Here is a 13,918-nt window from a genome sequence, read left to right on the forward strand (position 1 = left end):
GAACCGGATTCGAACCCACACCCTCCGGAATCGGAGGCAGAGGTCATATCCACTGCACGTCTCTATTATCCAACGCCAATTATATATTATTTACCAAATTTTGTTTATTATTTCATTTCTTTTATCTTATTAAATAGAAAAATTAAATCAGACCAATCTGGAAGTATACTCTTTCCAACAAAAAATAATTTTTAAAATTGGTTAATAAATGACGAAGTAACACACATTAAAAACAAAAATACATACGCGTCGAATTGAGAACCTCCTCCTTTTTTTTTTGAAGTCGGTTAAAAAATATTATATGCCACTAATTAGCTATTGTGGCACTCGTGATCGTGTTGTCTATTGTGCAATTCGGCTTCACTCACAAAAATCACTCGTGCTTTATGCCACTGTCATGATATGAGCCATGCCATCATATCATGACAGTGGCATAAATAACTATTTTATCATTATCAGCCTATTTTAATGACCCACTACGGGCCATTATAATTCCAAAATTTCAGCCAAATCCTTTCAGTAGCCACAGCCGTAAGCAGGAACAAACATATACTTCCACAAAAGTCACCCATATATAATATTAGTGCGATTAATGCATCCAGTTGTCAGTCAAGCTAATTAATTCATATCTTGAAATATCCAACTCTATGGAAACCAGATGCCAAGCTGTCCGCCGTAAGTTACTCACAGCAAACAAAGGAAGAATTAACAATGCAGCTGAAAGCATCTGCAGTGGACCGGTGAACACGTGACGGCGTGAAACGGATTCTTGGCATTCGCGCTAACAAATCGCATCAAACCCGCTGTTTGCTAGAGTTGAAATATAAATAAACTAGCGATACACCCCGGCTTCATTCCGGTTCTATGTAGATACCAATATTATTTTTAGTTTATATCTTTACCTATATAGTACACCCCGCAACCGGTGCCAACCTAGACAAAACGATTGACGATGTCAATTCCGCTACTTAACACACGTCAACACGTCTTAGTCGAATTTGAACTTGATGTTTATAGAGTGGCAAAATATATTTTTTTAATTAACAACGAAGTTGCCATGGAAACGAACGATGTCACAGCGCTGTAACTTAACAGAATGCAGGGGCTGGTTCCTGGCTAGGTAGGTACCATAGGTAGGAACATGGACTGACGATCTTTTACGATCCTAACGAACACATAACGAATAACAATGCTTCCTAGGCAACATAGACACAAGCTACAGAGCGTCATCGGCAGAGACGTGATCCCCGATATCTGACGTCACTAGGATGTGGGCTTTTTAACTGATGATCTCAAAGGCACCCGGACTGATACACTCAGCCCAAAAAGGCTCTCTAAGCCAAGGACTGAGTCTCAGAGGATACACCCTTAGAGAGTCGTTCCGTCGATCTACTCTGCTTCTGTCTTCAAACCCTATCAGGCAATGCTTTTGCGCTCGCCCATACTCCCTGGTAATACCGCTGAGGTCCCATTGAGGAACCTACGGCACTTACACAATCGGGAAAAAAAGAATGACGAACTTACGGGCCTCATAAAATAAGACACGTCTGGCTATATGTTGTCTCTCGTTCTAAACTATTCTGATTCTAATTTAATTTCGACTGAAAGTGACATAAATCTCTAGATTCTGAATGCATCGTCTCACTGCCCAGACATGTAGGTTATTCGTTTTTTGCTGAAATTGGCTAACGTTCTGTCCTACTTCATTTTGCAAATCTGAGCTGCATTTGGCGCTGTGCCAACCGCCGTGCCCATTCATCTCTTTATGTGTTTTTTATTAGCCTCTTACTATGGGAACTTATGGTGATCTTATGTTGCATTTACTCGCTAAAGGATTGTATCCAGGTTGGGTCCATTTAATACATAATGAGAGTTTTTAGAGGTTAGGTAGCATTGCCAAGTTATAGCTTCATTAGACTACTTCTAATCTAATTCTATTACAATTAGAAGATATGGTATGTTGTATGGTATGGTATGTCTGTTTACCCAGGTTTTAAACCGTCGAAACTGATAATTTATATTTTTTTTCTTTCAATAATAAATAACTTAGCCCTTGATTACGATCTCACCTGATGTTAAGTAATGATGTAGTCTAAGACGGAAGCTGGCTTACCTGGAAGTACACACAAGTTTGTTCTACCCATACCTCTGACGGCTTCTGCGCGGCATCGTACCGGAACGTTAAATCGCTTTGTGATACGTCTTTGCTTGGTAAAATAGTAGCTACGTCCAATGCCTACCACCAGACCAGACTTGAGCTAATTCACTGAACAACAACAAGAATTGGTAGTAGAACCCAGGACCTGTCTGTTATTCTCTGGTGAAAACTACAGTACTATCAAATGCGCCAGAGGTGTCGTATTTTTTTTTAATCTATGATGTCTGTGTGCAGTGACGAGACGCGGGAAGTGGACGGGCGCGCGCGCTCGGAGTCCGGGGACGCTGACTCCGTGTACCACGTGCGCGGCGCGCTGCATGACACGCGGTGGAGAGACCAACAGGTACCGGCATTTGTGTGCAGTGTGCAGTGACGAGACGCGGGCAGTGCACGCGCTCGGAGTCCGGGGACGCCGACTCCGTGTACCACGTGCGCGGCGCGCTGCACGACACGCGGTGGAGAGACCCACAGGTACCGGCATTTGTGTGCAGTGTGCAGTGACGAGACGCGGGCAGTGCACGCGCTCGGAGTCCGGGGACGCCGACTCCGTGTACCACGTGCGCGGCGCGCTGCACGACACGCGGTGGAGAGACCAACAGGTACCGGCATTTGTGTGCCGTGTGCAGTGACGAGACGCGGGCAGTGCACGCGCTTGGAGTCCGAGGACGCCGACTCCGTGTACCACGTGCACGACATACTGTAGGTCTTTTGTAGCGTCATCCAAACACCATGATCAGTGACTCCCTGCAACTCAAATGATATCTGTCCACCTAGTGGGAGGTCGACCAACAATACGTGTTCCAGTACAAGGTTGCCATTCTAACACCCGAGACCTCCTACGTCCAACGTCGGACTATTGAATTATATGCCTCGTCTATTTTCACATATGCTTTACAACTCGTGAAATTATGTCGATGTCGGTAACTATAGTTTTTGGATCTCCTAATGATTCGATCTTGTAAAAATACGCTGATCATATAATTATTAAGTTTTATGAAACTTAGAACCGTAAAATGATGAACCGTTGCATACTTCCTCATCCGAGGTGTTATTAGGATTACATCCCAGTAAAGAACTCTCTGGAACTGGAAATAGTTCCACAGTAATGGGTCCACAATTTCGCCTCGATTTATAGCAACGGTGCCAAACGTAGCCCGATAATTGTTAAAGTGAACACCGTTTCACACGGTCTGTGAAAACTACGTGTATTATACATACACGTAGACGTAGTATACGTGTAGAGATTTTAGGACCACAAAATAATAACTACAACAAAACAAACCAACTTTATCTTACTGTAAAACTAGTTGAGCACCGCGTTTTCTTCCGCGTACAATCGATTATTTTAGAAAGAAAGAAAAATATTTTTATTCGGTCAGTAAAACTTTAAACTAAGCTGAGCTAGAATAACATAAATAGTTTAAAAAACTAAAAAACACGCTTAATACCATGCATTTAAAATAGCCCGTCCATCATCTTGGACGTCGGCCATATTGGATTTATGTCACGTGACTATTTTTTTTGTATTTCTGTCAGTTTGCTGTTTCCTTTCATTTAATATCCATATCGTTTATCATTTTAGTCAGAGAATAAAACGCGCCATGGCAATACGAACCGACTGGCAAGCCCTTTAGAGCATGCAACATTAGTGCCCAACTACGAGTAGGTATTCCTAGACCTACCTAACGCGAGTATGCGAGGCGGACGACCGTTCCCGAGAGCCTTAAATTCGCTTCAATTAATATGGCTATGTCCAGCTTTTAATATCCCGTGTTTAACTCGAATCTACCGCCGAAATGGGCTGTTTAATTTCGTTTGCGTAAAATTGTTATATCGGAACGCAAAATCTTAAAATCAAAGTTTAAATTCGTTTTTTCAAGTCGACGTTGTTAAGCACCTTTGAAACGTCAAATTTTACTATTTGAAGAGAGTATGATCAGATATAGCCCAGTGGATATGACCTCTGCCACCGATTCGGGAGTAGGTTCGAATCCGGTCCGGGGCATGCACCTCTAACTTTTGAGTTATGTGCATTATAAGAAATTAAATATCACGTGTCTCTAACGGTGAAAGAAAACATCGTGAGGAAACCTGCATACCAGAGAATTTTCTTAATTCTCTGGCGTGTGTGAAGTCTGCCAATCCGCGTTGGGCCAGCGTGGTGGACTATTGCCTAACCCCTCTCATTCTGAGCTCAGCAGTGAGCCAAATATGGGTTGCTAACGATACTAAAACCTAAATATAATCCATTACTTATCCAGAAAGCCCATTAAGCATCCCAAATGCAGCATTTAATTCGAGCAGTTGGCGCGAGTAATTACTGAAAGCTAAAGTTACAGCAACTTTTCCCCGATGCACTAAATTTTGTATAATTAATGGCACTGTCGCGCCCGTTTGCTTTGTGGTCTATGATTTATCATTTTGGCTGCGATTTTGTCTTATTAACCGACTGTTAAAAAGGAAGTTCTCCAGTCGATTGTAGTTTTTGACTTATTTGTTTGTGTATCACACTATCGCACTAATATTACAAAGGCGAAAGTTTGTGTGTAAGTGTGTATGTATGTTCCTCCTTTACGCTACGGTTACTGAACCGATTTGGCTGAAATTTGGAATGAAAGTAGATTTTACTCTGGATTAACACATAGGCTACTTTTTATCCCGAAAAAATCGTAGTTCCGTGAAAAACTGAATTCCACGCAAACGAAGTCACGGGCGTCTGCTTGTTATGCTATATATTCTGATTGCGTAAACAGCTTCTAATATAGAAATTAGAATTTTAATATAGAGTTTTCTGTTTTACAAAGTTGTAGATATTTATACTAATATTATAAAGAGGAAAGATTTGTTTGTTTGTTTGCATTGAAAAGGCTCTGAAACTACACTATCTCTAAAGCTACCACTATCTGCGAATGCTATAGGCTATATTTTATTCTTGTATTCCTACGGGAAAGGGATCACGCGGGAGAATTAACTTACTAACTAATGTTTTTAATCTAAAATCCAAGATCAATTTTTAATCATTTTATTATAAAAGTATTTTAAGTTCCTTCAACAACCTTATTAACCATTGCTGCCTTACTTACTTATGTGCGAAATAGTCCAACTCTTATAGGATTAATCGCGAGTCAAACCTTGAAAATTATAAACGTTTCATCATCATCATCAACCCATATTCGGCTCACTGGTTAGCTACAGTCTCCTCTCAGAATGAGAGGGGTTAGACCAATAGTCCACCGAGCTGGCCCAATGCGCATTGAGAGACTTCATACACGCAGAATTAAGAAAATTCTCTGATATGCAGGTTTCCTCACGATGTGTTCCTTCACCATTATATAAAATTACACCTTGCTAATTTCTGCAACTATGACATGACAGAAAACAGTTAATAAAATTATAATTAAAAAAGATTTAGTTCTTAAGGTGAGGTCACCTTATTTAAAAAACTACAGAGATATATTGTTATTAAAGTAAAAACGAAAACAATGCTTAATTTCCAAAAGCCATTAAAGCTAATGCAACACTTAATCACAAGTGTTCACCAATTCCACAGGTAATTTGCGAACGCTGAATTCAGACTAACTTTCTCAAAGTTGGGCTAAATTTTGTTTAATTAATATAACTGTCGCAGCTTTCGTGTCATAAATTAGCTTCAAAATTGCGCTCTGTTTGTTTTGAACACATTATTCCGCCAAATTTCACGTGCGATTTTGATTTCAAAGTTGCTACTGAAACATGGCTGAATGAGTCTTGCGAATATTGGTTTAGGGTAGCGCTGCATAGTTCTTCTGCCAAGCAGCGGTACCTTACTGGTTGCTGAGCTGGTGTCTACAGTTTAAGGCAGGTGTTTGAGACAGGTATTGTCTTGTTGTTACAAGTAACTCGATTACAGGTGGTATTAATATTCATTATATATGTTATTGTAGAGGGGAGGTATCAGTGTTGGTATAAATAAGAGGGTATTTGATTACTTGGGCTCAGTTGTTTATTAGGCAGCGTAGACACCGTCACGCTGCCAGTCGCGTTAGTGAGTTTATGCAATTTTGTGTTGTAATTATTGCTTATCTTAAATTGTTTAGTGTGGGCATGGAGAACATGTTGAGCAGGGAAGGTGAATAGCATTCTAAAGGGATTCCTTACACCCCCCAAGGTAACAAGTCCTGGAACCTGCTCGAGGTGTTTCCTCTACCACAAAATTGGTACAATCATGACTGTCGCTGCTACCCATTACATTACACTGTCCTTGTCCTGTACCTCTTCTGTGCTACCATAACACCGTACTGGAAACCTCTCTGGGGAGTAGTAGGATTTGAAACTCAAAAAATCCGATAAAATTACCTGAAACGATCGATTCAATTCGACACCCAAACATCTTAGATTTTTTTTAACTGTTAATAAACAAAATATACATTGAAATAGTCAACGATATTTTTTTATAAATTATATTTGATATTTTGAATATATAGATATGTCTCTAGCGCGTCAAAATTGAGGATTTTGACGCGCAAAGCAAAGCAACGACAGTTGTTTATGCAAAAAATAATGACATAAATATTGCCTACAATGTTGAGTGTGTTCAGGAAGTGTAAACACTATATATAAATACAAAATCATGCATGAGTGCGCTCAGTGGAATAGCTACAAAATTCGGATCACTTTTTGCGGTGATTTTGAAGCCACGTAACAATCTAATAGTATAAAATCTTTGGAAATAGTAAAAAAAAAACAATCTTTTTGTATTGATATTTCAAAAGAATAGTGTCAATTGCAAAATATACCACTGATTGAAGAAGAAAGAAGCTTCGAATAACATTCACAATATTCAGAATACCTCAAGGCTGGAATATCTGGCCCAAATTTAACGTTGGTGACCTGCCAATATTCGTGCATCGATAAACAGGCCGGAAAGTAATAGCAAATCGCTTTCTCTTTGCACACAAACTGCTGATTGAGATAAGGGGGCGTTTACACTTTGTGATGCTGCAAATGAGTTTTAATACAGAACATAGTAATTTCTGAAGCTACGCTTTTGCAATTTAAAGGAGAACGCTAGATCCTGACCACTCAGATTTTTTTTTTATCAGCAAATGCAAATTATCTAGAAATACTGAATTTTTATTGTATGAGGCTAAGATTCTGTTTGTCGCCGATTACGCATAAAACTATTGGTTTCTTGCGTAACTGTAATAGCCAATAGGGTTAAGTTGTCAAGTTGATTAAGTAAAGTTAAGTTAAAGTAAACGGTCCGCTAGATTCATATTTTACTCTCATTTTATTTATTTCTCCTTTTTTAATTTTTTAACAATGTTATACATACAAAACACTATAAAAAACAAATTTAATAAAAACTCATATATTTTTGTTAAAACTCCGGCATAAAAAAGTGACAAACAAGTAATTAAATCTTAAAATATAATAATATTTAAAATATATATCAAACAATGCTTTAGTTGAAGTCCACGTTGTTGACGGAAACAAATAGCATTTAGCGACCCTAATACAGACTGAATCATGATTCAAACTCACCGGCTATTGCCAAGCGTTCCGGTCGCAGTAACAATCATTGGAACTATGCCAGTTATATTGTAACCTAACTGAAATTTACTATTGATATTGATATCGAATTATAACTCTTATCTCCTAGAAATAAAAGGAATTATTGCGAAGCAATTGAACAGTAAGTGTTAGCGACACCGCCAAACCACGTGCGTAGTAACCGACACGAGAATATCAAAATATCTTAACTTTTGTTCTAGCCCGTGGTTTCACTCCCGTTCCCGTGGGAATACGGGGATAAATTATAGCCAAATCCATTAAAAAAACCAGGTATCATTCATCAATTTTGATTTAACATTGACGGCCGCGTGGCGCAGTGTGTTGTGACCCTGCTTTCTGCATCCACGGCCGTGGGTTCGATTCCAACAACTGGAAAATATTTGTGTGATGAGCATGGGTGTTTTCCAGTGTCTGTGTGTATTTATACATTATATAATTATTTATATGTAGTATATAATTGTATGTTAATATTATAATATCAACTGTACTTGTGTACTTAGCACCCATAACACAAGCTACTCTGTATGCTTACTTTGGGGCTAGATAGTGATGTGTATTGTTTAAGCATATTTATTTATTTATTATTTTTATTTAACAACAGATTTAAAAGATTTAAGACTTTCCACTGCAGGCGTAAAAGTTTTCGTACACCACGGTTGTTCCAAACAACCGGGTATAAAATACTTATTTAAACTTATGGTATCTTCCAGGTATCTCGCCAGCAGAAGCGTGGCTGGGCGGCGGTGAGGGACTGGTGCGTGGCGTGGTGGCACTCCGGGAGGGAAGACTTGGAGGACACGGAACCCGAGGAGGAGCCTTCCGACCCGGGGTACGCCACGCCGGTGTCTGTCGAAACTCCGCTGCAGAGTTCTGTATCGAGGTAAAGACAACATAAATACGTATTTATTTTTTACCCTGTAAAATGTACATTTTAAATACTGGCAAACGCCCCGGTGTTTCCCGCAGTTCCCACTCCTGTGGGAATATGGAGATAAACTGTAGCCTAAGCCATAAATATGCCACTTAAACACGGAGAACAATCTTAGATATAAAAAAAAAATAACTTTAATCAATTTATATACGTTGACGTTGGAAAAAAATCCAATATAATTTTGTTTTGGTTTGTACACAGGTGTACATCCCTGAACGTGATCAGAGACCCTTACGCCGGTCGCGGCGGCTCCTGTGGCTCCAGCGTGGCAGACGGAGGGTCATCTCCTCTTCGCCGAAACTGTGAAGTCCCCATACCAGCTGCGAGAGACAGCCGCTCTCTTCCCCCCAATACTAGAATAAACGCTGCTACCTCACCCGCTCCAAAATCAGCATCCGCTGACTCTGTTTACACAATCCTTATCAGACTGCCTGACGCCGATTCAGAGAGACCTAGCATAAAGATGATCACGGAAGAATCGCCGCCAACGAATGCGAGATCGCATTATCGACCGCCAGCGAGAGGAGACTCCGAACTGAACTTACATCCAGCAGGCCATCCTGCTCTAACGCGCCGGACGTCGCATATACAGGATGTGAGAATACCACTCAACGCCAAAATAATACCGAAGCAGTTAGCCGGCAAAGGGATAACATCAAAACAGCCGAAGAAAAAGAAAACTCAAGAGAAGAAACAAGAATCGAAAGCGGCGAAAACGCTCTCCGCAATCCTCCTCTCCTTTATAATCACTTGGACGCCTTACAATATACTTGTGCTTCTAAAACCCTTCACTGCTCGGATATACATCCCGGAAGAACTTTGGTCCTTTTTCTATGCCCTGTGTTACATTAACTCAACGATAAACCCTGTTTGCTATGCTCTTTGTAACGCGACGTTCAGGAAAACTTACGTTAGAATTTTGACTTGTAAATGGCATAACAGAAATAGAGAAGCTATGACTAGAGGTGTGTACAATTAGTATGGATATATTATTTGCCTTTATTTGAGCAATACGAAAATGAAAGATTTTGGGAGTGGCTAATACTTCAGTGCCAAAATAGCAATTGCCCAATTTTGGTATTGAGTTTAAGTGACGTTTTTGCTAAGTTAAGGCACGTTAAATTTAAAAACCTGATGGAAATATCTGCTAAGAACAGAAAAGATAAACATCTATTTTTACCTAAAAGACTCTTTAGTTGATCCCACAAATAAAACAGTAGCATGAACGGGCTATAATCCGGGAGATCGTAATGCAAAATGGCATTTTAAAACCTAAATTGCTTTCTCGCGTGTCGAACGACTTAACTTGGTAGAACCTCCATTAGTGCACTCCTATTTCGTTCCTTTCAGTGGTTTCTGAGTACATCTAAAGTGTTCTGGAACCACACTCTTTCCAGCGTTGTTATATCCTGGAATTATTTTTAATATTAAAGCAATCTGGAATCTAGTTCATTTTGTTAGTGAGTTGTCAACCCGTCCAAGAAGAAATTGATTTATATATTCGTTGGTATTCGTAGTGTCCAATGGCTTTGATCTCATATTAGATTGATTTGATCTCCAATCTTCTGTTGTAAGAAGATCTGTGTTGAAATTAAGGGTAACAAAAGAGCCACAATATAAGAGTGAGTAGACTGTAGTTTAGTGAAGCGAGACTATATGCCGCGCCAGCAGAATCCTAGCGTTTACAATATGTAAGTGATTTCTCTAGTCAAACGTTGTTTTGGAAATTTTTGTACCCTTTTTGTATGAATCCACATCTCAACGATCTCATTTACTCGTACATTCTGACAAATTCTCACAAATTTCTATTTCACAAAGCTTCCGCTGGTTGAAGATGTATATAAATGAACCTGACATCGAATATAATTTTGGAAACTAACATTAGGTATGTACCTGGTATGAAATATGCACACTTACAATTGCTTTTCCAATATCGAAATACTAATAAGTTGGGGTTAAATGAACCTATTGATCATCGTTTTAGAACCGAATGTTATGCACAACTGGTTTTTATTTTAGATCCATTCTGTTAAGAGCTGACTGTAAAGTGTGGACGAATTTCAACTTTAAAACAACGATGTTAGGATTCATTTTACAATATTGTGCAACGTTTTCGTACTCGAAGGAGACTATTGATTGCGAGGTTGCAAATTTCATATGAAAGGGTACCGGTGTGAGCTTGTAGGAATAAATTCGACGAATTTCGTGCATGAAATTTTTATTCTTTTTTGCATTCCATTTTATTTGTTATTGTTGATCTAACAGTGAACTTGTTTGCCATCGTATCTTTTATCACATATCTTTATCATATATTATGATCTTAGATCCGGCATCTGAAATATATACCCTCATCTATTATTTATTAGTGATAAGAAATAAATTATACATATTGTTCACAGTAAGACATTTAGATTGTGACCAGACACATTTATCATACAAAATCTAGGAAACCTGAATGATCTAGATCAAAGGCAATGCAGTTAAATTAAGCATAGAATTAGCTTTCATTTGTCATATATTAAACAAGTAAATAAATGATGAGGATATAAAAATAACAATACTCAACTGTTTATGTCTGACAATCCCAACATTGCAGTGTGAAAGCAGGCAAACTTTACGGTTGGCTATATTTATTTACTAATGTGTCATTGTAAATGTTTTCTATAATTTGTTTCTTATCTTAAATAAATAACAGATGAGGATATATATTTCTTATGCCGGCTCTTGTACTATTATGTACAAGTATATTTTAAAGATCAACGTGCTACTTATTATCTCTATAAAATGTGTGTACTCAATGGTGTTGTATGTGATACATTTTGTTCGCGATCAATGCTTTCGAGAGAGATTTTTCTTGGATTTTCAAATTCTACATGTTCATTACATGATTCACAAGTTATTGTGGTTGTATGATTATTGAAATCCTAAGCAATAAAGGTACAATTTTCTTGTTTAGTATTGATATTTAATTAGGCGTTCGATTTAATAATTGTTTATGCAATTCTTAAAATAAGAGAGAATTGTATCACGGAACAATGCTGTGGAGTCATTTTTATTTAATACATTCTCACCTTCCTTATTTTTATTTATTTTAAAGTAACACATATGTCCATTAAATATTTAATAAAATATGTTACTTTGCGGAATTTTAAAATTATGTTCCGCGAAAAATTGACATACCCGTTCGACTGCGTTACACAGATTCGAAAAAAATATTGTGTTTCAATTTGATAGACCACTTTTCCGTTTGCTAATTCGTGGTGTTTTACTCAAATAAGATGTTGTACTACTGTACTACTTTGTGAGTATTTTAATGGATTTTTGTGTAATTTTGACAGTATATAGATGAATCTGTGTCTAAAAAGTTTCAAAGTTACTGGATATTTGGATCTCATGGATTTGTCAAAATTTTGCGGAAAATAGCAAAATTTTATTTGTTAATTTTTCAATATAATGCTTTCATATATCGTGTCATTTTTAATTTTTTTTTTAACGCATCTTATATCTGAATCGTAGCTGCTATTATAGTAAGCATTGTACAACGACTTTGAACAAGTAGTTAGGTATCTTCGATTTTAAAATTTTCACGGGCTCTCTTATGCCCGATTTATGTATGTGACTTTTCGTCTTTTTTCTATTTGCATTGTTTTTTGTGATAAAAATAAATAAAAACAGTAACGAAATCAAGGTAAATGAGAAATCTTTAAATATAATTATATGTCTGATTACACAAAAACAGCTTTGCATATCATGTGTGTTTTACATACTTAATAGTCCAAATTATAATTAAAATTAATAAAGAGTTGAAAGTTACACTTATTAAAATATTACCAAAGAATGATATTTACACTTTTTTTGTATACATGCTTAAAAAACCCTTAATCCTTATCAATTGGGTAAAAAGGAGCATATACAGGAAGAAATTTTTTTTAGTGCGGATATTTTTATATTTTGTACATAAACAAAATTTAATGATCACGTATTTTTTCTTTTTTTTTTTAACTCAAAAATAACAAAATTATCGTTAGCTAAAGTTATTTACTTTTGAACAGAATTTTAGGGTCACCCTATTGTGCGTTTATTTTATTTTCGTTTGATACCTAAAGGACGTCACCAGATCACTTTTAAGCTGAATATATCTTGTTTAGTAATAATATGTACATTATTTTGTTATTTTAGAGACATAAATTAAAAAAAAAATTACATAAAATGTATCGAACTGTTTGTAGATTATTATTCTATTAATGATACAGAACCACGAAAAAAAATATCCGCACTAAAGACCGAATCACCCTGTATTTTCAGGCATTTATGTATATAAGTTTCCAACTTAAGTTTTTCATTAGTGAGCAGAATGACACTGAATATTATAGGTTTTTGTTTATGTTTATCTTAGAAACAAATTAAATATATAGACTTTTTGGCTACCTTGACTTTTACCTAACAAATTACTAATATTGTTTATGCCTTTCCTTCTAAGCAAAAAGGCTTGTGCCGACAGATATGATTCTTTGGATTTTTTTATTACTCGTATGTGATTTGATCAGATAAAGGTTTGATGAAAAGGGATAACAGAAAATTAGGGAAATGATAGTCAAACAATCGACATTATAGACAGCGCCGGCCCGAGGTAAATTTTAGAATGGAGCGAGATCTAATTATGGCGCCTTTCCTGTTTGCTCCTAACATGATATACTAGGGACGTTTGAAAAGTTCGTAGCCTAACGTATATCGGAATGTCATACATTTTTAACCGACTTCAAAAAAAGGAGGCGGTTTCTCAATTCGACCGTTCGATTTCGATTCAATTCAAGCCGATTAAATCATAAAGATTTTAACTGGATTTTCAGACACTTCTTTCTTCTTAATTAACACAGCACTATCTTGGTACCGCCTTCAAACTGATCAGAAGGTTCAAGTTCAAGGAAGATCGAAAAGAAATAAATTTCTTTTCGATCTCGTCTTGACCATTTCGGCGCCCCCTAGGATTTGGCGCCTGTAGCGACCGCTCCGTTCGCCGTATGGACGGTCCGGCCCTGATTATAGAATGTTGTTTGGAATGTCATTTCTACTCTTCCTTTAATTCTTCCAGATAAAGGAGAATTTTTATTTGCCGACTTTCGCTTATTTGTTTTTAATATGTAAATAATATATATTTCTTTTAAAATTTTAACTGAAATTATAATGTTTTTGTATAGTCAGACATATCTAATACTTATATATTATTATATAATATTCATATTATTGTGTGAAGTAGTGTTAAGTTAGTGCATAGG

The 13,918-nt window shown here is 37.2% G+C and overlaps 1 protein-coding gene across 1 annotated transcript in view; it reads left to right on the forward strand.

Moving 5' to 3' along the window:
• The window catches only part of LOC112050901 (muscarinic acetylcholine receptor DM1), a 28,840-nt gene extending 19,088 nt beyond the window's left edge, over positions 1-9,752 (forward strand). Inside the window, exons 2-4 of the mRNA XM_052884898.1 lie at positions 2,393-2,507; positions 8,422-8,591; positions 8,844-9,752. Coding sequence (XP_052740858.1) covers positions 2,393-2,507; positions 8,422-8,591; positions 8,844-9,621 — 1,063 coding nt within the window. The 3' untranslated portion in view covers positions 9,622-9,752. The remainder of the gene's footprint in view (positions 1-2,392; positions 2,508-8,421; positions 8,592-8,843) is intronic.
• The last annotated feature ends 4,166 nt before the right edge of the window (positions 9,753-13,918 follow it).

Source organism: Bicyclus anynana, chromosome 13, assembly GCF_947172395.1.
Source record: "Bicyclus anynana chromosome 13, ilBicAnyn1.1, whole genome shotgun sequence".
NCBI classification, from domain to species: Eukaryota; Metazoa; Arthropoda; class Insecta; order Lepidoptera; family Nymphalidae; genus Bicyclus; species Bicyclus anynana.